The 26340-nt window shown below is 39.2% G+C and overlaps 1 protein-coding gene across 8 annotated transcripts; it reads right to left on the bottom strand.

The window, feature by feature from the left end:
* LOC116059654 (TOM1-like protein 2) lies at positions 1–26032 on the bottom strand. Of its 8 annotated transcripts, XM_035996979.1 has the most exons (17): positions 25905–26032; positions 19793–19877; positions 18384–18462; positions 17675–17824; positions 16452–16586; positions 16198–16365; positions 15788–15904; positions 14783–14916; positions 14161–14203; positions 13627–13635; positions 11471–11642; positions 10186–10300; positions 7862–7937; positions 5723–5797; positions 3417–3476; positions 2795–2831; positions 1–2696 (listed from the first exon to the last, which is right to left on the bottom strand). In XM_035996979.1, exons 1-17 carry the CDS (start codon positions 25954–25956, stop codon positions 2542–2544), a joined length of 1662 nt encoding a protein of 553 aa, XP_035852872.1. In that variant the 5' UTR covers positions 25957–26032; the 3' UTR covers positions 1–2541. The 8 variants fall into 8 exon arrangements, 7 of the variants coding, with proteins under 7 accessions (XP_035852872.1, XP_035852874.1, XP_035852873.1 ...); XM_035996981.1 differs by lacking the exon at positions 5723–5797; XM_035996980.1 differs by lacking the exon at positions 13627–13635.
* Between the last annotated feature and the right edge of the window lie 308 nt (positions 26033–26340).

Raw genomic sequence — 26340 nt, 5'->3', positions numbered from 1 at the left:
TGAGGTAGAGGTCACACATTGCTAGTGTTTTATTGGGCAGTTACATACGTGCATTAGGTCAAACAAAAATCTGACCATTATTAATGGCAGCAGACAGCACAGCCAAACAGACATGGGACACCCACCAACAGAAATCAAGCCTCTCTTCCATGTCCACAAAACATCAGCTTAATGTCTGCTTCATCAGTATTAAAAGACATTCATTAACCATTTTGAGATAATCAGAGGAATACATGTTGCAATTAAGCTTCATAAAAGCAAGTAACACAATACACTCAGTTACAGATCCAGAGATACGTAACATACAAACAGAAAATTAGTTCCCTTTCAAAGGATCTCCTGTTACATTTTTAGTAATCCTCTTTGTTCAGCCTGCATGGTAAAAGTTTTTCAAAGCAAACACAATGGTTGATTGTAAATTTAACGCTATTATCTCAGTTACCTGGCAACCATATTAAACCTATATAACCATTAATCATTAAACTTTAATTAATCATACATTTTCCTCAACTAAAATACATTTAAATGTGTAATCATACTGATTATGCAGTCACAAATAATTGCATTGCATTTATGTTAACAAAGTATAACAAATTGTGAATATTTCCCTCTAGTGAAAGGCCAATACTGACTGAGTAATGTTGATGCATGACTTAGGCTTTTACAAGTTGAGATGCCATGATTGACAAGGCTTTTGGTCTTAAATGGACTTAAAGACAAAAGAAAATTCAAGTGCAGAGCAACGAGCCTCGGCAAAAGAGCTGGAATGAAGAATGCTTTTTGCCTCAAAGTGTGATCCAACATACACCAAAGACAAACTCCAGTCAGAGCTACTTTGCTGAAATCAGTTAATTACAGAAATGCTTGGCTGCAGCTCCAACAGGAGCAGATGAATCATACCAGAATGAAAATACATAGATAATGAAAGTACGTCTTTGACTGCACAAATCAAAGAAAGTACAATTGCATTTGCTGCATGCTTCAGCCTCAACCACAAAAAGATAAACGGAGAAGGGTTGGACGAACTTGTTTCTTTCTTTTTTACATAAACTATAAAAATATAATCAGGGGATCAAATTATACATAAACCTTTCTGCCTTTTGGATATTACTATTTAACCAGACACAGAAACTAAAATTCCTGCATTTTGAGGTATATAGATTACATAGATTAGAGTAAGTGAAGATCTACCTATAAGAATACATCCTTTACAACAGTGCAATATTGTTAGCTATAGGTTTTGTCTGTTAGTTGATTAAGGAGCCTGCGCTAGGTCATTCTGATAATTTAAATGCCCCAATCTGTCATTTTTATAATTCCTAAAAGCAATGATAAATTCAACTGTCCATCAATCCACTTCTATGTGAACAAGCGCTAAAATTACACAGTTACAAAATTTATGTGCAAGATGAAGTCAATCTAAAGACCATTTCCCATCCCCTAGAAAAATAGTAACCATCTTGTAAACACAAAGGACAAAATAAAGATTTGTTTTTGCTTCAAAGTGCACAGTCATTAATATAGAAGGGGAAGGAAAATGTTCATGATCCCTTAATACTCATAACACGTGAACATGATTATTTTTCAACAGGTAAAGTTCAGGGCTATTGGTCATTAAAGCCTTAAGATTCTTTGGAATGGCTAAAAGTGTTTGCAATTGTTCAAGGGAATCTAATTTGTCGTAGCTTTTCAGAGGAGTGAAAAGACTGATGGGTAATATTCCATGGGCACGATCCTTCCCCTTAGCCATTTAAAATACATAACAGAGAATCCTAACTAGCGCTTTTTAGATATTTAATTTTGTATTCCCTTTGGTTAAAGGAATGCTCGCATACACTCATAAATAGTAGCTATGATTTAACTATTATATTCCTAGTTAGCAACATTTGCCTACTAACATGAGTCTTTTGTACACACTGCTTCTGGCAAATTGGGTAATAAAACATGTTCCATTCCACACATATCTCAGTATTAAAAGCATGACTAGAGCTCTAACTGGAGTATTTGTGGAGAAAAGGAAAATTGCATGGATCGACCATAACCACAACACTAGTACGTAGTACAGAACAAACCATTAAAACAATAAATGCACAAATTAGCAATTAGCTGAATGTAGTAAAGCAACACAATATAATCCTAATTGTATGCTTCCATACTGACTCAATGGATGGACCTGCAGTGAGCGTTTTCTATTAATCTCGCAGTAATATACCACATTTTTAAACCACATCAGACACGTTAGGTTGTCTTCCTTTGGTGAAGCATTACAAATGAGATGCAGGGCTGCGAGAAGTAAATCCCACACTAACAGATTAATACATCCATACGCAGTAAAAACCAACACAGTTGTGCACAGTAAACATGTTGGACCTCTGCATGTTAGAGCAACACTGTGGCAAGAGAATGACAAGGAGGTGAATGTCACTTGCTACACCACTGGCAGTCAGCAATGAAATGGGACTGGAGGGATTTGGGAGGAATCATTTAGGGCGAGGACCTTTAGATGCCCCAAGAGAGACGTCGAGGTTCTCTGAGAACAGTCTACAAGGCAAAGAGGGCATCCTCCGTCCGCTCAGCCTTCTTGTGGGAGCCACCAGGGGCACGAGCAGGGTGAGCAGGGTGAGCAGGGTTAGCTCCGGGGGGAGATGGCAGAGAGTCTGTTGCCTTTGCTCGCTCCTCCAGGAACTTATCGAATTCTGAAATAAACAAATCGACGAAAAAGGGATGAAAATTAACAAAACTTCACACACGTTAGAGTTAGTGGAACATATGCAACTGTGATCAGAGTCCATACCTTCACTAGTCACCCCTTCCTCGGCACCATCTCCTTTCTATTGAGGGAAAAAAAAAAAAAAAAAAAGTCATGAAGATAAACATTTTGGCACCATCAATGGAGACGGTCAAAAGGCAGAAATAAACCTTAGTGTACAGTCAGCAACACAATAAGCTGATGCACAAAAACATCATACAAGTCAAATACCTGTAAAGTTCACACAAACTGAGACATATCCATACAAAGTGGCAAATGAAGGATCTGTCAATCATGCATCCTTCCACACTTTTCCCAGGTGAAGACCACAAGGAGCCCTCTTGGGCCTGACTCCACAACCTCCACATGCACATGTTAAAGGAGCTCATACCAGCCATTTTAACTTGACTATCATTAGCACTGTGTTAGCATTTGTAAGTCAAACCTCACGGTAAACTGTTATATGTCAGTCATTGGTGGAAATTCATTAGATTATAGTGAATGAAAGGATGTGACGTCAAAGGAAACTAAAGTCAAATTAATCCAGTTATGTGAGATGGATGGATGAAATGTGCTATTAATGAGAAAAAAAAAAATCGAGGGAAGAAGAGAGAGGGAGAGGGAGGAAGAAGAGAAAAAGATATAAATCAAGGTAAAGAAGTCTCACCACGTCAGCACAGAGCCACTCCTCTATGTCATCCATGACAGAGGACTGCGATACGGGGATCTATGGAGCAAAGCCATGGACAAACCACGGGGCAGCACCAAAGCCACACAACAGAAAGACACCCAACCCAAACAACAAAAAGAAAAATTGTAACACACACAAACACACTAAAAATATCAAGAATAGGAATCACCAAAGGTTTGGAGAGGAAGATGATTAAAATAAAAATTAAAACAATTAAAAATAAAAATGAGAACAAAAAGAAAATTTGCTCAAACGACACACTCAACCCCTCTCAGGTCTGTGCTCTTATTTTTTTATCATCATGTGCAACAATCTGCTACTCAGCTGTCTTCAATGAGAACAGGAAGTTCCCAGGTTGTGTATTGTTTTCATTAGTTCTGCGGTGCTGACATGGCTTAACAGCTGCCGACTAATGTCACACAGCAGTGTTAATTGTTCCACATCATTAGTTAATTAACAAACCGCTTGAACGTGATTAAGAGATTGATTGGATGGGAAAAGCTGAAAGCACAGGGACTGTCGAGAGGCAGGGCAATCCCACAGCATACACATACGTGGAGCGCGCGCACACACACACACACACGCGCGCACACACACACACACACACACACACACACACACACACACACACACACACTGCACACATGAACGCTGCATGGCGTGCAGTGACTGTGATGAAGCCATGTCAGGGTGGATGGCGCGTGTTTGAGTTTGTGTGGGAACCAAATGATCACAGTGAATCAGGAATGCTGGCAATATGTGTTGCATTATATGGCTGTAAAAAAAAATCCTTTTTCAGCGACATAGTGCAACCCACTTTTTGGGCTCAAAAGCTGTAAGTCCATCCATTAGGAGTAAGAATTAGAGATATTGGGAAAGTAACTTGCATATTTTTCGTTTACAAAAAAAAAAAAATCACACACACACACAATACATAAAAGTCTTCCACATCCTTTCACTGCCTATGCAATGAAGTCAAAATCCACATGTAGTGTTGATCTGATATCAAAGTTGAATAGAGAAAACAAAAAGCTTGCCCTTAGACTCTGTTATAGACTACAAAAACACTGGTGGGGTTTCCTCATGAGATCACAGTTAACGCAGCGAAGGAGCATTTCAAAATAAAAGGCCAAGGCAGTGGGGCAGTGAAAGTCATTCACAGAAAAAAAAAAAAAAAAGCATGCAGCTGTGTGAACAGGGGAGAAAATGCTGTAGAAAAGTGTGCAATAAGAAGTCTGTTCTTATCATGGTTCGCAGCAATTACACTGATACAAGTTCAAAGTGTTATCATTTGTATTGAAATATTCAGTCATACCATCAACTTAATTGTTAAAGTGTTAGAAATATTACAACTAGATCTATTTCTTGTTAGAGTGAGACGTGTGAGGTTGTCGTTAGTAACATCTATTGTATTATCTAAGATCCAGAGACAGTTAGAGGACAGCTGACAAATACGTTCCACTACACAGCAAATCAGCATCCCTTTGCTTATTTTTTGTAATGCTTGGATGATATATTATCAGTACTTCAACAATGTTCATCATTGTTGATTTAACCGTGCTGTGTAGCAGTAGTATCTGTACTTCCCTGCTGTTTCAGTGTATGACTGTTAAGAGATGAATGGAGCTGATGGAAGTTCCTGGTGACCAGTCGGGCTCATTAACCCATCCATAAAGGCGTGGCATTAAGGTGCGAAGCATTAGTAATGGGTATAGTGTTAAGAGCATCCATGTCAATAGAGTGCAATGGAGGTGGGCAATATGGATAAAATCTTATATCACTATATAAGTAATTTTATATCACCGCAGCGATACATACTGTTTCCTGGAAATTAAATTGATAAACTGATTGTATCAATAAAATACCTAGACAGATATAAGATATAAGTCTGTTTTTGGTTAATCCAGCAAATTAAATACTTAATACTTAACAAATCAAGTCCTGTTTATTGATTTGCAAGATTGCCTGCAATGGCCTAATACAACCAATAAAACAGATATTAAAAAGATGGCTACCTCAGCAAAATCAGCATGTCTTTAGGTATCGTCATATTGCCCAACACTAGAGTACAACATCTGTATGGAATGGAAGTGGATGTTCTTAGGGGGAATATGTTTGCTGGTATGGGCTTATTTCAAGCATTCCAGTACAGAGCAGTGAGATGAGGCTGAAAATGAGAGCAGCACATGAGGGTTATGGATGATGCCGCAGGAAGTTGAGAGCAGGGGTGACGGTGGACACAAGGGAGGGGTAGGAGGACACACTGAGGATGGAGTCCTCACCATTCCTTGGGTAATAAGCCAGCTGTCTATGGGCAGCTCCTGATCTGCTGGGTTATCATCCCCTTTTACCCTCAGCTGAATCAACAACAGAACAACACCTTACACAAGAGAAGAAAGGTAGCAGGCCCCACCACAGCATAGCACACAGTGCAGAGAGAGAGACAGAGGAGAAGTCAAATATGCAAGAGATGGCTGTCATTTAAAGAGAGAGAAACAGAGGGGAGAACGTAAGAAAACCGTGAAAGGTTCATTCCATAAAGATGAAAATGAGGAAAATAAAAAGGGGGAAAAAAGACTTTGAACTCCTTAAAGTAAAAGTACAGTCGAGGCATAGGGCACCTGAGGTAACTTAAAAAAAAGAGATGGTATGCACAATCACCGCTGTGTGTGTGTGTGTGTGTGTGTGTGTGTGTGTGTGTGTGTGTGTGTGCTTGTGTGTGTGTGTCTACATGGGTGTATTACAGTTCAGGTTTCAGAAGTGTCTGTGTGCTCGGACAGGAAGAATGACTACAAAAATCTTAGCTTGATTTTCTCTACAAACTGATGTTGGAATTTTATTTAAAATACACAGAAAACTTAATTAACTACGACGGAGCATTAGGGCCACATGAAGGGGAAGAACATTAAGATTTTTTTATTTATTTTGCATTTCAAGAATAAAATCTAAATGTCGAGAATAAAGTCAACATGACGAGAAAAAGTTCACATGTCGAGAAAAAACTTGATATTTCAAGAATCAAATCGGACTTTTGAGAATAAACCAAACTACTAGCTTTACCTATAATCTTCTACAAAATGCCTTGTGAAGGTCTATATGAACTCGTGAAATTATACTTCAGAATCGGTTTTAATAACAAGGAAATTATTTCTCTTTTAGCGCATGAACACAGTATGGTGATAAGGATTAGGACTTCGAAGAGATTGTGCAGAAAATTGCGTCAAACTTGGAAGAGGTGGCCGTATTCCTGCAAACTGAAATAGCTTGTAATGGACAGATGCAAGGGTATCAATGGTTACACCTACGCGCAATACAGAGAGGATATGTTGTATCACAATACACAATAAGACAATTGATCTAATTGTTTGATCCTGAAGGAGTGGAGCTCAGGGGAGCGCAGCACTCCAAGGATGTAACCCATATGATGTTGCCTACATGGAAGCTGGCATGGCGGACAGTCACTCTAATGTGATTAAGTGATAAAGAGTCAAATTTATTCTGGTCATTTCAACTTTAATCTCGACATTATTCTCGAAATGGTAGTTCAACTTTATTCTCGTCCTGTTGACTTTATTCTCGACATTTTTACTTTATTCTTGAAATGGTATTTCGACTTTATTCTCGTCATGTTGACTTAATTCTCGACATTTCGACTTTATTCTTGACATTTCGACTTTATTCTAGAAATGCAAAAAAAACAACAACTAGCATTTAGTATACAAAAAATAATTCAAATTCTGTGTTGTAGTTTTTTTCATAAAAACAACAGTGGCATTATGTAATGTAAACAAACTGGCATTTAAAGGGTAAACATTCTGAAAATGAAAGAATATTTGGTATAGATGACCAGGACTGAAGTTGGTTAAAAGATTTAACTCAGTGAAAATAAAATCAATAGATCATTTTATAGCAGTTTTTTGACGCAGACATTTTTGTCATCTAAAGCAACCGTTTTAAAGTGAGGCACAAAGGTTAAGAAAGTACTGATATCTGGTTTAAAGAATGAAAAATCCATGAATCCATGTTTTGTAAGAAAAACACAACTGCTAGAACTAATATTTAAATAATATTATTATAATATAATTATAATATATATAATATTTTGTGTACTCAGGCATGCTTAACACTTGCACAGTTACCAGTTACCACATTGCAAGACATTTATGTTTTAGCTATTCAGTAATAGCAATAGTCAATACACAAACCTATGCCCTTTTCTTTTGATCAAAGTTCAAGTATCACTGCACACAGAACAAATGTCACTGTAGAACATACAGTGTCACAGACCATCACATGCAGGGAGTGACCAAGGGCTGAGGACAGACTGGTAAAGGAAAAGCTCGTCTGCCAGTAAATAACGCAGCACCCACCTCCATATATAGGTAAAAGCTGTATCAAACTACATGCATCAGTGTACTCACCCCTCCTGTGTTCTGTTGTCTCACATCCAAAGCTGAGGCCAGGCCGCCCAGAGTCTGAGGGTCCTCGTACTTTACACTGCGCACAAAAACATAAACAACATATTTAAGATGGATACGTTTTTTTAACAGTGTCACAAAACAGTAAACAATAACAATACCAAGCAATGCTCACCCATTTTGATTATACTACAATATATTTTATTCCCATGAATATCTGGTCGAATGTCAACATTATGAGAGATGTTTGAAGAGAGTTTTCATAATATTTCTGGCCATATTGCCTTTATAACACAGCACAGAGGAGAAAGACAGAAAGAGGGAGAGAATCTCTGGCCATCAGGGATATTGCTGTTATATGGTCCAGACCCCTGAGCCATCAAACAACCCAATCAGGGCATGGAATTAACACCCGACCACCCGCCAAATGTGGGTGAATTTTGCAATTGGCAGGTAACACTGTCAATCTACCTGCCACATTGGCAGGTAGCCAATGAGAATTGAGTGATTCAGACGCGTAACTATCGGTAAGCAGGGTGCGAGGTTGCTTACGGGCCTGGTCCAATCAGGGGCCCGCATCACTGGAAGACACTGATTGACAGCCGGGGCCCCCTATCGCATTTTCATTACTCACACAATCCCAGCAGTCCCACGTGCAGCCACTGACCAAGCGGGAGAGAGAACGGGTCAAATTAATTTCCTTGTTTCTGTTATGAAGATGAGACATGTGTGTGACTCGAACATCTCACATTTACCAACAAAACGTACAGCGAAAGACCATGGAACACATTTCAGACCGTCCTGCCAACATGTATACATTGTAACATCAATAGTCGCTGTAACGATTTTTCACTCTAAAGTCGCTGAAAGCTGCTGCTGTTTCAATCCTGTCGGCTCTCTGCAGCGGGCGAGGCTGTTGCTCCGTTTCCCCCACGACTGACGCACACACACACACACACACACACAATCACACACGGCGAATGCAGGAAAAAACGCAGATGAGATGTACAGGATGACCTAAATTGAGGACAGCTACGCTCGTTATTATAAGTGCAATGATAAGTTAAAGTCCAATAAGTACTTTATTAAACCGTATGAATGTGTGTCCCAGGCCAGGATAGGAAACTAACAATGTAAATTTCAACAAGCCACTGACAATGACAGATATGTTCATATTTGATTAATTCAATAAATTATTATTTTTTGTCTTAAATCCACCAGCCATTTTCATATTATACCAACATTTGCAGCATCCTGAGCCTTTTTGGTAAGGTTACTAGAAAATCTCAGCCCAGAGTAATTAATTAATAGTAATAATTATTATTATTCTCCCCAAAACAAGTTTCCTTTTTATTTATTTTTTTTATTTTTAAGAACTATACAAAAACAATTGCAATTTTTTTGCAACAACTCGTGTTATGGTGCACATTCACCAGTGTTTTCTTGTTGTTGTGGTGTGCGTAGGCTACTCCTGATTTTGTCAGTCATCTCATCTCTTATATGCAGTGGCGTAACGAGCCAACACCGGGCCCCTATGCAGGATTATCAAGGCGGGCCCCCCTACTACAGCACGTGATGACGGCGCAATGTCCACGAGTAGGCTACCATGAATAGGACAGGATAGGATCATGGAGACACAGCAATTCCTGTTTTTCACCTTTATGAGGCAAAAAAAAAAAAGTCACTGTGGCAGGTGGATTTAAAAATCCACCTGCCACAGTGGCTGGTGGTCAAAAAAGTTAACTTCATGCCCTGAACCCAATACACCCTTTTGCAATTTTGCAACATTCATCAAGAACAGGAACAAATCCATAGTACTTGCGAAGCAATTTCTACAGGAAGAAAGCAGCCTAAATAGACAATAATGCAAACGCAGTAAGGAAGAGAAAAGCTCACTTTACACATTCTTCTCTCCAGGTAAACTGCCCTTACTTTATCACTTTTGTTCACTCCACCTAAAAACCTCAATTTACAGCTGAAGGCAACAGGTTCTTAGAAAAGAAAATACCAGATTAACATCCATTCCCTGGAGGTATTCTAAAGCCATTATAGTAAAGGCATGAGGGAAAAATTCTCATAGGAAGATGTAGTGAGAGCAGGGACATTGGGCACATCAAAAAGTTAAACGTTATCACGGGGGGGGGAAAAAACAACCTTGTACACAGTGAACATAGGGGAACCATTTAGTGTAAAAGTGCCCATGGGTGGATTTTACTTAAATATAAAAGGTGGCTATGAATAGCCATTTAATTAAAACAAAAGACACCCTGAATAATAGCATGAGAGGATCTGGGCTGCCCCAGAAGTAAAATGAAATCTAGACCTACTTTTTGCGCTGATCAGCCAGAGAGCTGGTCCTGGTCTGGGCAAACATGTCAAAGTCATCCTGGTTGCGGACTGGTAGAGAGGACAGAGTACCGCTCACGCTGTCTGAAGCTACATATGGAGAGGGACGGAGAGAGAGGACAGCAGATAGGGGGAGAGCAAGGAGGACGGAGAAAGTATAGATGGCGGATTATTCATTAATTCGTTCAACCTTTATTTATACTCGAGAGATCATGGAGAGGCGACCATCATTTACAATGTCATCGAGTCAAATTACAAAGACAAAAACAAAACAACACTGAAAAGAAGCGAAACCATCATAAGAAAAATAGAAAGACAATAAAACTTGAAAAATTGGAAAAATGATCTGATAAATAAATTAGGATAATAAGGGTGCAAAAGAAAGTACAATTATGTAAAGCAAGTACAAGTAAAAGTTTGCAGGTTTAAAACCAGATTTAAAAATTGTCCAAAAGGCACAAGTGAGTTGATTTTAAGCAAGTGATGTAATTTGTTCCAGGAGTCAGGTACACTAAAGTTAAAAAGCAGTTTTTCCAAGTTCAGACCGAGCTGGTGGAACATGTAGCAAAGGCCAGTCAGCAGAGCGAGTCTGATAATGTCCCCCGAGGAACAGAGAAGTTCTGTAAGGTAGTATGGTAGTATTCAAAGAGCAAGAGCCTTGTGGATAAAGAGATACCAGTGAGTGTCACATCTTTGTTGGAGAGAAGACCACACAACACTTTCATATAAAATACAATGATGTGTACCATAGACGTGACCGGTTATGAATCTCAAGGCAGAGTGATAGACTGAGTCTAGAGATTTAAGAGTTGAAGATGATGCGTGTCTATAAATCACATCACGACATGAAAGACCAAGACAAGACCGACATGAAAACTGCCTCAACAACCCTTTTCCTACAAAACATGGGAATGATGCTTTTGTTTCTGTAGAAATGTAGCCAACTATGAAAAAAGATTCAGAACAGCAATACATCTAAGCTTTAACCAGAGTATTATAGCATGCACAGACCTTTTTCGAGAGCAACAGGGGAGCTAGCACTGGCAGGGAAGAGTGTCGAGCAATGAGTTATGTTGCTGGGCTCATTTCCTCTAAGTAGCTAGATTATGAGCCTTTCTTACACTCTGCTGCTTCTCCAAGGTCGGCGGAGACTGGGGAGGAGGGATGTTACAGCTTTGATGAGAGAGAGAGTGTATGTGTATGATAGTTGGAGCACCACCTTTTCCTCCACACTGGAAAACAGACTTGACACCCTTTTATTCTTACCAATAACAGCTAGTGCAGATGATAGGGAGGCTGTAGTGGGGTTATGGGCTGGGGAGGCAGTGGCCCCCGCGGTGAAGTGGGCTGGAGGGCTGGAGCGGATCCTGGGTGAGACCACAGCGGGGGAGCCCGGGCCCAGGTCTATCAGGTTGTCCTCTGTGGCCTCATTCAACATCTGAAAGCGGACAGGGAGAGGAAAAGAGAGATGGCCGTCAACAATTATGAATGCATGTAAACGTCAATATGCAGTGCATATTTGAGGTTTTGCCAGCAAATGAAGGAAGCATATACGTTTATTGAAGAAATTAGATTACAAACTTTGTATACAGAGAGGATACTTCGTACCTACTGAAAGTCTACAGTATTTACTATTTATGCTATTTGAGACAACATTGAGGGTCAGTAGTTGTGGATTGGAGACTATGCACAGGAACAATACTGAGGGTTGAATGATGACGGACAAGATTTCAGATGTGTGAGACAGAAGACAAGAAGGAGGGGAGGGAAGGACATACTATACTGCCCTACAAAGCCAAAAGACCTTAACTCGCCAGAGTGTAGAATGAGAAAAATGACTTTAAACTTATTTTGTTGTCCAGCCAAATGAGTGGTAGGCAGGATATTGGAAATTTGGCAATACTTTGTTTTTTTTAATTAAGTTATTTATCTACATAAAAAAATCTTAAACTCAAACTTAACCTTTGACCCTTATTCGGAAGTTACTGTACTCTGCCTTTGCATTATCTACAAGATTATAAGGGGTTATGCTAAGGCAAAAGGCATTAACTTCCATTTTATCACTCACTTGGTTGCTGATCACTAAATTAAATCAGGTCATGATGTTAATGATGACATCTACATAAAATCTAGTCATCATGGCACAATTATGCTTAGTATAATATAAACATAAATATAAAATAATGTAAATGAGAAGTAATTAATTTGTATTTGAAGGTCACAAAGTGGCTTTTCAACTCACATAGCATTAGCACCTACTGTATTTTATTACCCTATTCAATATTGTTGTATAGAATTGTAATAAAACAATACTATTTCTCATCCTATTTTATGGTACAACTGGTATTCCTAATATTGTGGTCAGTGAGTGTATACCATCATATTTTCATCAATGCCAAGCCTAACAAATTGGGCCTAGGCCTAATACCATATCATTGTGCAAATGTACTTAATTAATGCCTAGTCCTAGGTCAGGGGTCATCCATTACATTTTCCCTAGGGCCAGAATACAACCAGCATCATCATCAAGAATGAAGACTTTAAAGAACATAAAGTACAAAAAAAAACAAACATATTAAGTAGCCACGTTGGTTTGTTTTGGTCTTATAATACATCCATAGATGCTCCAGCAGAGAGGATGGTTTGTTTAGCCAGCAGTTAAGTTTACAAGAATTTGTCCATATTTCAAGATTTGTGCCAAATGAAGATAAACAGTTAGACTACAAACCGACAGCTTTTGTTTTAGCTTGTTTGTCAAAATTTGCTATTTACAGGTAGAGTAGAGCTTCTGTTTGTGTAAACAGCGCGGTGGACGAGAGTGGACTGCCCAGACAGATCAGATTGAAATATATCGCTTCATAGATGTGTATGCCTGTAGACAGGTGAGTGGGTATTGATACGCATTTACTTTTAGGTTTTATTGTAGCCTACTTACAGTAACGAGCGTGGTGGTTTCTTTCCCAGTCAGGTACATGTGCTGCGTGTCAGCGTCGTCCTCTGCTGTGTGTGTGTGTGTGTGTGTGTGTGTGTGTGTGTGTGTGTGTGTGTGTGTGTGGGGAGCGCGGGCATCACATTTACAGAGTACCTTAACTCAATTTGAGCATTCTGAAGTGCTATGAAACAAAAACAAAGAACTGTAACTGATGTTACGGTATTCTGCCTTGGCTTCTCTACGGCTTTTGAAGTTACTGCAAAGACAACACACAATTCCCAAAACAATAAAATTGACTCAAGATATTTGCCCAATAACGACCAAAATTGAGTTACGGTCTTTTCGCTTTGCACGGCAGCATCTAGTTTCACACAGTGGTACTGATGAGACTAAGCATGAGCTCCATATAGCAGACGTGTTAACATTCATCCCTTCCTTTCAATCCCAGCACACTGGCTAGGATTGAACCTGGTACTGGCATCATACTTGCCTCCATCAGCTGGTCACAACACAAACAGACAGAGCACACAGAAAGATCAACAGAGTGCAAACACAAACAGCTATGTGGGATGTAGAGAGCGATGCCCCAACCCTCTGGCGAATCACTGATACTGGCAAATGTACACTCTAAATAGAAGATTGGGACTAGTTATGTTTTGCTCTTACAGTTTTGATAAAGCTAAAAAAAAAAAAGAAATGCAATCCACTTGTATTAAATATTAATGCAGCAGTGGATTGTGTATGCTATTATAAATAGTAATGATTAATTCAGATACTAAATGGTAAAACAGGCACAACATTGGCAATGTGGACAGATTTGTTAGAAACATCCCTAATAGTATCCTTAATTTTAGACAAACTGCCACAGGCGATGTAAATGCAGATGTAATAAAATGTAAAAAAAAAAGAATTGAAAGATTCTGAAAACATGCAAAAAGCAAATACAAAACAAGCAATCCCAAGAGAGAATTGGGGTGTTTGATTTCTGCTCTTTAAACGCTGACTTTCTGTTGATGGTACTCACCCCGTTGTTCTGTGCAGCTCTACCCGACCGGTACCTCTCGTACCTGTGAGCAGCACAAAAACCTATGAATGTTTTACCACAAGCTTTGTGAGGTTTAGATGCTTACACATCTTTTCATCTTCAGAAACCTCACAAAAGAGACATTTTACCAGTTTGAAGCCGCAGAATGTTTAAAAGGAATGAGTCTTCGTACGAGCTCTGTAACTTTGTGGTGTTTGAACTTGCAAAAAGTGTGTTCAATCTGTGTTAAGCATGTTTTCTCAAAAATGTGATTCTTCATTGGAAAGCTTGGGTATAAACACAGCTGGAGCCTCGTCTTTAAAATCATAAATTGAAATACAGTTTGGCAAAACAACAAAGTTCTAATGAGAACCAATTATTTATCCATGAAAATATGTTGGACCAAGTCTTGATCTTACACATTGGGCTGGCAAAAACATCTAGTTACTGTACGTTACACTGTTATGGAGAGGTAAAAAGTTGTATTAATAATATATCAAAGATAATTTAAAGATTACCAAACAAAGTTCTGTTAACGGCGCCCTAACAAAAACAAGCATTTCATGTCAGTCCTTGTTGTGCCATAAAAATCAAGCCTGACTTATGGTTTAATTGATCATACCTCTCATATCGGAGGAAAATGTTGTTTAGGTCGTCATTGACATGTAGCAGTTCCTCGGTCACTTCTTCGTTAGAGACGCGTGAAATCAGCTCCACCACTCTCTGCTGCATAGCCCTGCATGTTCTGTTCAACTCCTTAATAGATTGGCACATCAACAGATTAATCAGATGTATTGATATATCAATAGATAGAAAAAGAAGCACAGGGAGAGGGAGAAAGAGTGGATATAGAAAGTCAAATAATTTTGTCAGACATATACAATATTATACGGCATTGTCTAAAATATACTGGATGTATATATATTTACAAGGCATCAAATGTTGAGCAAGTCAGAAATATTTGCTCAACTGTGTAAATACTCTGTCAATGCTTTTTCTTTAGCAGCTGGAAAAAGAAAGAAAGAAAAAGTCAGAAAAGTTACCACATAACCATTTCAACTGGCACAGGGCCAGATCCTTGCAGCTGACACAAATACCTGAGTGGATTTGGCCTGTGGAGATTAAACTCTGCATGAGTTTCTATACCACTGGTTAATTGTTAATTTCAGGAATTTTACCCCAGCCAACTGGTTCTTGATAAGTAGTGGGCGAGTTGAGCGTTTCCTCTGAAAACTAAAGACACTACTCCCCCTGGTGGCTGTAAACGATTCCAACACTTTACAACTGACGTGCCACAATGGAAAGCTTTTTGCTTTCTGAGTTAACATCTTTTACAGTGCGTGGGAATTCATATAGTTAAACAGTTGAGCTGATATTAATTTATATTTTGTTTCAGAGTAGGGATGCTAATATGATCTTTAGACAGACCCATTCATAAAAACATCAGATTTGCTTTCTCAAAATAGTCTTAAAAGTCACTTCAAAACCACATTAACTTAAAATCTACAATACACCTTAAAAACACACAAAGTCAGATTTATTTCCATAAGTATGTTGAAAAATATAAAGTCATGTCAGGCACATCATTGATGAAATAGACCTCATAATATATTCATGTGCCTCTAACCTGAAGCAGTTCCAGGTCAGAGGCATCTTCCTGCCCAGGGACCATCTCCGTTAGCATCTCTGACATCACTTTGGTGTTTCCTCTCACTACGTCCAGCTCACTGCGCAGCCGGGCGATCTGAAAGCACAGAAGGTCAAAAGTAATTTCGACAAACTCAGGGCTTATTCAGTATCAGCGCAGTGCTGCAGATGTTCTCGAAGGCAGTCGGTTGAGTTAGTCATGATATCCAGCTAAAATCTTGTAATCTGCTTTAATCTATGCACTTCACAATTTAACTGCTAAACTCTGGATCAACCTGCTTTATTCTGGTGAAATGGGCTGTATAAAAGAATGAAGTTTCACTTTTACGAGCAATTAGTGCAGCAGAAAGTTCATTTCATTGGTCGAAAGTTGCTGTCGATGCCCCTCACCTGTTCAGGGGTTGCTGTGATGGGGCTGGGCATGTGGGAGACCGGTGTGGCAGAGGCAGGGGTCAGGGTTGGGGTCAGGGTTGGGGTTGGGGTAGGTTTAGGACTCCCAGCGGCAGGTGAGGCAGGGGCTAGGTACTTGATCATGGCTGGGTCCACCTCTGGTGTAACCTGGAAGAAAAAAATATACCCCCAAGGACGTTGCTGTGTGAATATACATACGTGTTAGTGCTGTATGTGTATTTCTTTCCTCTCACCCTCTGTGGTGTGTGGATGGGAGACAATGCATCCAGGTCTGCCATTGGGAACTCAATGCCTTTCCTCTTCAGTTCCTCATAAATATGGACCACACCAGTTAGATCGGGGCTACTCCTGAAGGCATCAGCCCAGGCCTGACACACAATCACACACACACACACACACACACAGACGTACAATAAAAAAATAAAATAAATAATAATAATTAGTGATATTACATCACAATATCAGTCCAAAGTGGTTTATAATCCTGTCATGTGTGCAAATCCTTAAAAAAGAAAATTAATAAATTTGTTGCCTTGGTGTAGATATATAACAATAACAAGTATGTAAATAACACTATAACAAAAGTACAATATAACCGTTTTAGAAAGAAGGAGGACTGTATGGTTGTGCAGGGTGTGCAAAAATATTGATCAGGGAATGTGCAAAATTTATTGCACAGTATATATGTGCAATGGCCAGGGATAATAGTCCAGGATGTGTGTTAATGTAACGTGCAGTGACTGTGGTTGGGTTTGTCAGAGTCTGTCAGTGGGGATCCCAGGCCTTGTTGATGAGGCCACTGCAGTCAGGAAGAAACTGTTCTTGTGGCATGAGGTTTTGGTCCAGATGGACTGCAGCCTTCTGTCAAGAGGGGAGTGTTTCAAAAATTTGTGTCATGGGTGACAGGGATCCTCCCAGACACACACTGATGCGGTTAACAGACCGAGCAAAGGACAGAAAAAAGGTGTATAAAAGAGGAGTAACCTTCAACAAATCCCTATAAATAATCAGAGCACAGAGGAACGAGAGACAGAGAACACCACCTGTTGGCCGAGGTGACCTCAGGTAACACGACAGCACCGGAGGCTGCAGTCTGTGGTGCAACACCTGGGAAGTGGAACATACGGTGCCCACCTGGCTTCTCAGAGACTACCACTGACCTACTTGATGCCACTGACAAAGCTGACTGTTACCATCACACTGAGGAGGACCAATGATCAAATCATTTAACAACCTGATTTCATTAAGTTATATATATATATATATATATATATATATATATATATATATATATATATATATATATATATATATATATATATATATATATATATATATATATATATACACATCACAGTATATACACAATATGCAGTGAAATGTATTAGATAAGCCCTCTGGAGTAGTCAGTAAAAACAGAAACTAAATACAGCACTAACACAAAAAGGCCCAATACCTGTATGAGCGACAGCACTTTGTCTTGTACGATGGTTGGAGGATTGTTTTTGGGGGAGATGATTTTGACCAAGACACCATCGATGAAATCTCTGTTGGCCACCTGGATATGAAACCTGTGACCGCAGTTTTTCACACATGTCTCCAATACCTGCAGAGAGGGAGACGATTAAAGAGAGACAAAAGCCTGCCTGGCAAATAAATAAAAAAACTGGAAAGCAGGAAAGTTTGTGAGAGGCAGCTGAGAAAAGGAAGACTTCTCAGTCAGGATGCTTTCATTACACAGAGGGGCTTTAAACTAGCAGAGCTATAAACGATGTGGGTGGATATGAACACAGCTCAAACAGCAAGGCTGCTATGAACAAAATGAAAGATAAGCAAAATCAGACAGAAACAAACACCCCTGACACCCACTGTCAGGGATATTTGTTTCTGTCTGATTTTGCTTATCTTTCATTTTGCATGAGGAGAGACATAGTGGAATAAAATGACAAGGTCTGGAGAGGTTAAGTTTTTGCATGGTGCAATCCTTTAATGTGGCTTACACACTGAGAAGCAGCAACAAATTCGGACAGGGCTTACTGAAAATAAAACCATCACGAAATGTTGCAAGGTTCAAAGCCATTTTGTCATTCAATTCCTACTGATGTGTCTAGAGAAATTGATGGCAGTTTTACAATAAAAAGAAGCTAAAAGTAGAAAGTTCTCACAGTTAGTGCGAGCATCACTTCTCTGTAGTTCTTGTTGCCACCAAGTCTCTTCTTCAGTGCCCGCATGGCATCTTTTGGCCTAGAGGGAAAACGCAGAGAACACACAGCTGGATAAAGCACCCCAGCTGATAGTAGGCATAACATCTTTGACTTTGTTGGAATCAATTATTTTCTGTGCCACAATAACAGATGCCAGTCAGTCTGTCAGCATAACTGTTTGACTAAAACAGAGAAGCGCCGTCACACCATCTGTTTATCTCTGTTCTTTGTGAGTGACTATCTGTTTTCTCCCAAGGCAAGATCAAAGCTGTCTATGCGTAAAGACTTCAGGTTGGCTACCCGTCTCTTCACTGCAGATGAGACGTAGAACGCTTTTATGAACTCCTTCATGAGCTACGGTACATTTACTGAGCGGGGGAGCTGAAATAGATAATTGTCTAACATTGTCTAACTCACTGAAACATCTTGAAGACAAGACATTCTGTATAACTGAACTCCCTCTCTGTGTGTGGTTGTGTGTGTGTGTGTGTGTGTGTGTGTGTGTGTGTGTGTGTGTGTGTGTGTGTGTGTGTGTGTGTGTGTGTGTGTGTGTGTGTCAGAGAGGGCACCATGTTGCATGCCAAGACAATGTGTGTGTGTGTGTGTGTGTGTGTGTGTGTGTGTGTAGGCATGAATAATGTGAAAAGCAGGGGACAAAAGAGAAAAGGGAAAGTGCTGAGGGAAAAATGGAAAAATTCAATATTCTTCCTGAAAAAAAAATTACATTGACTACTACATTTATTTAGGCTACAAAACGGTGCTGCTTGATATGCCCTACTGTAGATGAACTAAAACATGTTTTCTAGGATATATAACCACAACTGAACTCAATAGTGTTTTGGAAGAAAGGTATAAAAGTGCAGAACTATATGTTTTATTGTACATTCATGTTTTAGATCACCATTAAATGCTGAAATGCAAAACCTGATCTGGATCTGTTATGGTGTGATAAAAAGAAACAACATTTTTGAATTCTGGAGAAGACAGATAGTTTTGAAAAATGCAAATCTGGTAATTTATGTTTTTTGTTGTGACTTGTGCTCTCACATAAGATGCAGAATCTACACTGTGTCTTATGAATGCTTAGACATGTTTTAATGCAGGAGACTGCATAAACATTTCATTCATTTAGTCAGTGACACCTCCAGAAAACAAAAGGCTTTCTGTGGGTTGGTGTATGTTGGTGAAGCACACAGTGGTAGTCAGTGTATTATTTGCTTGAGTCACGCAGTCAGCTAGTGTGACAAACAATGAAAGATCCATTAAGTTGTGGAACTGACCAATTCAGGGACCACACATCTTTTCCAGAACTTTGATTAAGCAAATTATAACCCATCAATGATTAACTTCTAGAATGTGTAGCAGCTCACCCCTCGTCCGTCTCGTTTACTATATCACAGATCTCCATGTTGAGGGTCCAGTCCTCATTCTGTAGGCCTCCATCTGTGGCCCTCTCTGGAGAAAAACACAAGTTTAACAGAATACTTATTTTTATATAAGGTTATACCTTTAAAAGAAAAAAAACTGTGTCCCTTAATTTTTGCCTCTACATTTTGTTTCATGTAGGGGTACCAGTGAACCTAAAAATAAATGTAAGCCCTGAATTTCCTTCATTATAGTCCTCACTGTCGTGTAGTTTATTCAGTTTACACTACAGTATTATGTGATGTGAGACAGGAAGCTAGTGGCTTTTTACACAAACCCAACATTGTTTACAACACAACAGAATGTCAGTTAAAATGCAGACAATACCAACCAGTGAAGAGAAACATATAACTGCCTGTAAATACTTTACTTTTAGTTTTATCTGAGTAATAGTGATTAAGTCTTGGCTACTCAACAACTTAAAACCTGTGGGGGGTTGAACTAATTTTTAGTTTTAATACCCAATCCAATATTTGCACCCTGGAAGCTGTCTCACTAGTGATGTTGCATTTTAGTCAGGCGTGGATGTCGCCTGTGCTAAGGTCGATGAACACTAATTAAAGCGACCCATGGTTTAGCCTACATAACATCTGAAGTAAGCGAGTCAGCATGTGGTGACAGACTTCAGAGATCTACAGGTGTCTCTCTAATGTCCCTTTTTTTATCCAGCCATACATTTTGTTTCTACACTTTAAAGTCCCTATAACCTTGGCTTCAAATCATATGCATTTCTCTGTAACATATGACATTTATATAATTGAATAAGCAACAATTAAAGTAATTAAAAAAAAAAAAATCTCTAGGAATCATTTATTAAAACACTCAAAAACTGTGTGGGTGAGGTTAGATCAGATTGGATTAACAGCCAAACAACCCACCACATGTCATCAGACAGGTGTCGCTGAATCCTGATTGGTGTACATTACGTGAAAACTAGGGGTGTGCAAAAAAATCAATTCACATTTGTATCGCGATTCAAGCTCTACCGAAAATCATACACTTCCAAAAATAAATAAATAAATAAAAAAAAAATAATAATAAAAAAAATAATATATATATATATATATATATAAAAAATATAATATTTATTAATATAATATGTTTTTTATTGTATGTCTACTGAAATCATATGGGAAAAGTAACTACATTTACATACTGTGAATCGTTTTTTTAATCCAGAATCGTTTTTGAAAACGAAAATCGATTTTGAATCGAATCTTGAGCCTAAAAATCGATATCGAAATCGTGAAATTTTCTGAATCGTGCACCCCTAGTGAAAACACATTTTTTTAACAGAGCCCCGGCCCCCACCCATTTCAAACCAGTGAGCTAAGCGGAGAGAGGAAGAAAAAAAAAGACAGAAAATGTCTTGTGAAATAACCAACACTTCTCTAACTTTGGCAGAAAATACTGTGTTCATGTTGGATCCCATCATTAATGGTATAAAAGGTGACTGAGAGAACATGTTTTCAGGGTCTTGCTTGTGGAGCTGGGCGATATGGCCAAAATCTTCTATCCCAATATAAGCAATTTCATATCTTCATAACGATATGAATTATATCCTGATATAGCATGTTTTCTTTCTGGTAATTCAATAAATAAATAAATAAATAATCTATATGAAATAACCACATGGTAAAGCATATTGTATATACTCCTGTGTGAATTAAATACTTGACAAATGAAAAGTAACGAGTGGTTTCTCATTTTATTAGGAACTTCGGTGCAAAATGAACAGAACGTGCAAGGATCAGAACGTAAAGCATCGCCCGAGTCACACAAATATTGCCGCAACGCAGTTCGTCAGCTGGTTTTTCGACATCGTAATAGAAACGGTATAGAACAACAGATACGATATGTTTATATATGATAAAAAAAAATTATATTGTTATAAATCGTCATATCGCCCAGCCCTACTTGCTAGGATGTGTTTTGTTCTGGTTTTGTCAAGAATCGCTTGACAAAATGACAGAAATATCAGTCTGACCAAGCAAGATCCATTAATAGTCTAAGTGGAGACTAATTTGTCAGAAGGGTTGGGATGAAACCTTGGTTCTAGGATCATGAGACAAATCAGACATCTACATTTCTTCATTCAATTTAGTTTTCTCAACATCGTTATCTCCAAGTCTCGCAAGAAACGCTCATGTGCTATAAAATATCATCCACCACCTGTTGCTCCGATGCCCCCAACTCTCATATATTACCTACATGAACCAAACAGTCAACTGGAAAGAAGAAAGCTAACATCTTGGAGGAAAGTGAAGCTGGTTGTGGGTGTGATGCAGCTGTGCACTCAGTCATAACTGGTAAAACAGCTGAAAAACAGAAGCCACGCAGGTTTTCAAACTCCACCCTACCATTTCATAGCATTCCAGCTACAGCCAGAACATAGTGTCATCCAGACTGTGAGAAGCTAGAGTGATGAAGTGGCATTGCAGTCATCACTGCGTTCATCGCTCTGTCTCCCCCTTCCTCTCCCGTCCCCAGAATCCATCCATCATGTCAGTGAAAGCTGATATCTATCAGGATCACAGTCGTCTGGGGTGAATTTCACATTGAAACAGAAAAATGTTTTCTAACAAAGTGAGCTGAGACCGAGTTCCTGTGACTGACACTCAATAGATTGTCATTAGACGATTCTTGAGCTTGGACAGGAGGAGCTTGTCTACCAGAAACCCAGAGGCCCCGAGCAGGTGTCATGCCCAGGCCAAGAGCCTCTCACTGGGCCGTGTTGCCTTCCTTTTGGGAGGCTCAACATTGGACAAGCCTGACAGCCATGACTTATTAATGCTCTACCATCCCTCTCTAATCAACTTGTAACAGACTGAGCAAGCACAGAGAGACTGGCATCTTATTTAGCTAATTAGCTCATTTTTCTTTTCTGAGTCACACTTACAAACACTTAACTATGAAAATAGAGAGCATACAAGTGAATTACAACATGAGCAGCATTTAAAAACACATTGCACATGTGCACATAAAAATATGCACATAAAGCATAGGTTTGGAGGAATTAACCAGCTACTGCCACTGGGATATTCCATGTAATCTCCTCAAGTGGATTGCCAGGTCAAGAAGAGACAGGACAGAGCATGGGTGGCAGACGAGAAGGAAAAAGAAAATCTGATCTCTCCATGAGCTGGAATGTCACTGAACAATCAGAGCTTTGCTAATGAAGTGAAACGCCTGCTGCTGAGTCCATCATTCATGGTGGTGTGTCAATTCCCCCAGTCCTGGGAATCGACACCCCACCAGTGAAGCCAGTCGATCACATGGCTTTAACGGTGGCAGGCTGTGCCATGCGCTGCCAACAAAGCCACACATCTCTGTCACTCTCTGGCCCCATCTATCCACATTTTGATCTTTTTTAAAGACTCTTCTTTTCTCTACAAATGTTCCACTTGTCCTTGTATTTGCTCACTTTTTCCTCCTCTATGTAGCTCAGCAATAGCAGAAGTTTGACAACAGCTGCTAGCCAAAGCTGGTCGCCTAAATATTGAAAATGGCTCCTAATTCTGGTTATATGTACAGAGCTTTTTAACATAGAATTAACTAGGGGTGGGGGAATCGATACAGCATGGTATCGCGATATTTTCCGTGGCAATACTGTAGCGATACACAGACACCGAGTATCGATCTTTTATTATGTATGTGTTGGTCAGTTTGTCTGCTTGACAATCCCATTTTGCAGCAATCATAAAGGTCATAAATTGCAATATATCACAGAATATTGCAATATGTTTAAAATCACAATACTATTGTATCGTGACATAAGTATCGTGATGATATCGTATCGTGAGGCCTCTGGTGATTCCCACCCCTAGAATTAACCAGCATTCAGAGGCACTTTATCTCGTTAAATGATTCCCCGCTAGATGGGAGAAATTCCTACACAGTGTACCTTTAAATTTAGACTTTTCATTTTTGTATGATATTCTGCAAATGAAAATAGTCAGTTGTATAAAAAGATGACATGGCAAACTGACCTATACTACCTACAAAGCTTGACAGATTCCCATACAAAAAGTGCTTCATTATAAACAGGGTAGGTTCCTTTCAATTTATTTTCTCCATCCATTTAATACTGGTGCATTAAAATGTATTTTGTTTCAATCGGTCGAAATCTGTGAATGAAGTACTGCATTACCAAAACGACTCACTGAGTGACTGCATTGCTTCATAGCCTGAGCCTCTGACCAATATGTTTCCCTTCAGGAAAAAAGAGGTGGAGAAACAGGTGGAGAAAAGCAGGCAAAGTGCCTTGAACATGAAGCTGCAGCATGAAGAAAAAAAGTCATTCATTCACCACCTCTAACCCCTCCACCACCTTCTCAGTCACTCAGGAAATAAAAAAAGGTCTATAAAGTTCCACACAATGCATCCCTCAGCATCTGTTCTGTTGATTTCTCTCTCTCATTGTTTCAGGTAAGCTGATTCTTTGCCCTTCTGCTCTGCTAAACGGACAGCTGGCTGTACAACTCAGCACAGCGCAGCAACTCGACCGGAGAGATCAGGCTGGAGATTCAGCCATCTTTGTGAAATGGGGAAATCCAAGACGTGCTGCATACAGCCCACGGAATGACCTAGAAGGACCTCCGTAGAGCAAAATGTTTGAGACGATGCTCACAGTTGGTAGCTGAGGGCCGTCTTGGATGACATGGCAAGCACAAAGCAGCTGACCAGTGGGTGGTGGGCAACACTCACACAGGCCAGAGGTGAATTCAAAGGCCCTCTAACTCCTATAGAAGTCCTTTCTCCAAACTGTTTCTATCCAGTGCACTAAGGAGCTTGATTAAAACATTGTTATCTACTTTCTATCACTAGGAACTGTAAAACAGATTAGGTAAGAACATGTGAAAGTCTGAGATCTACACAGACTATTTCTAAAAGAGCAGTACTCACAGAAGAAAATATGCAATCAACAAATGCATCTGTGACAGCTGCTGCATTCACTTAAAAAGGTAAACACAAATCAACATTGTGACAAATAAATGTGTGGTCCACGTCTGTTGTGCAGAGACTTAACTACACGTTAATAAAACAGGAAATATCTTTAGGATCTTTTACACAACTGCATAAACACTGGCATTCAAAATCAATTGAAAACGATTTAGGGTAAATGCAATTACAGTCAAGTCAAGGTAGAAAAGTATCTAGAACCAAAGATGGTGTTCTCTATATAAAAAGGAACAGAACAGTAATGATGTTGTTACAGTGTAGTACTGTGGGGTGGGTGATATTCAGGCAATCTAAAGTGGATACTTCCTCAAAACTAAGCCTTAATAGATTTAAATGTAACCAATAAGGAATCAAAGCAAAAGAAACATACATTGTTGCACCCAGACTACACTTTTGCATTATCAGACAAAACATTTCTTCCTGTAGATCTCACAGAAGCTATTCGCATCATATGTGCTATATTCTCTCAGGATAAAGGGTACGGCTAAGCCTTGGTGAGAACTGTTCTGGATCAGAAGTTGTTTATCGCTGAGCAGTGTTGCAAACAACCAGAAAGATGCAAAGAGAGAATGCAACCAAAAGGATGTGGTAGGCCTCACGCCCTCGATATTCTCCTCTGCAGGACGAATAAGCACCACAACACAGAGCCTTGAGATTTAAAACTAAAACCAACCAGGCGGACCAAGCAGTGTGGTCAACTACTGTTCAGAAACTAAGGAAATATTGAAATTTCCCTTGGCTCTGCAAGCCACTTTTAAGCCATGTCACTACACTGTCCATGCAATTCCCTGTCATTCATAATCTTGACAACTGCTTTGCATTGTCTAATGTTATACACATGCAGAATGATTTTCCGTAATGTAACGGTACTTGTGATTACAACTGACTATGTTAGGTAGGTGAGCTGGATAACATTAGCTGAAAGCTCATTCCAAGTAACGTAAAATGACGTTTGCTGCGATGATGATGCTTGCTAGCTCGCTATTTTCGTATCGTAAACCCCAGTAGTAAAACACAAAATGTTTGTCCACGCTCAAATTGTGTATGGTAGATTAAATATTACATTTGTAATGAATAATTGCAGCGCTAACGTACCTATGCATTGGCCCACGGGAGTGCTGTACGGATTTCCAAGTAAGAACTCCATTTTGACAACAAACAATCCGCTCGGGAATAATGAGGCTGAGGCCCAGAGGCGGTACTACAGAGCCCCGCCCACAGAGTAATGCTATTGGTCAAATGGCCCGATAGTTAAACACGTATGGATGGAATCAATGTCAGTCATATTAAGCAACGGAAGCTATGTTATGTTATGTTAAACTTGTATCTTTATTTTCTTCTATTTAGACTATTTATTTTTATTTTTATTTTTATATTATATTATTTGCATATATTTTAGTATTTTACTTGTTTACGTATTGCAATGACTGAACTTCTGTAAACTACTTTTTTGAAATAAAGTTATACAATTTTTTTTTTTTTTAAATAAACATTTGTGATACATATAAACATACATTTTACTTCATAACGC

Source organism: Sander lucioperca, chromosome 21, assembly GCF_008315115.2.
Source record: "Sander lucioperca isolate FBNREF2018 chromosome 21, SLUC_FBN_1.2, whole genome shotgun sequence".
Taxonomy (NCBI): Eukaryota; Metazoa; Chordata; class Actinopteri; order Perciformes; family Percidae; genus Sander; species Sander lucioperca.
The sequence above is the reverse complement of the archived record's forward strand: the minus strand, read 5'-3'. Positions and strand labels throughout refer to the sequence as shown.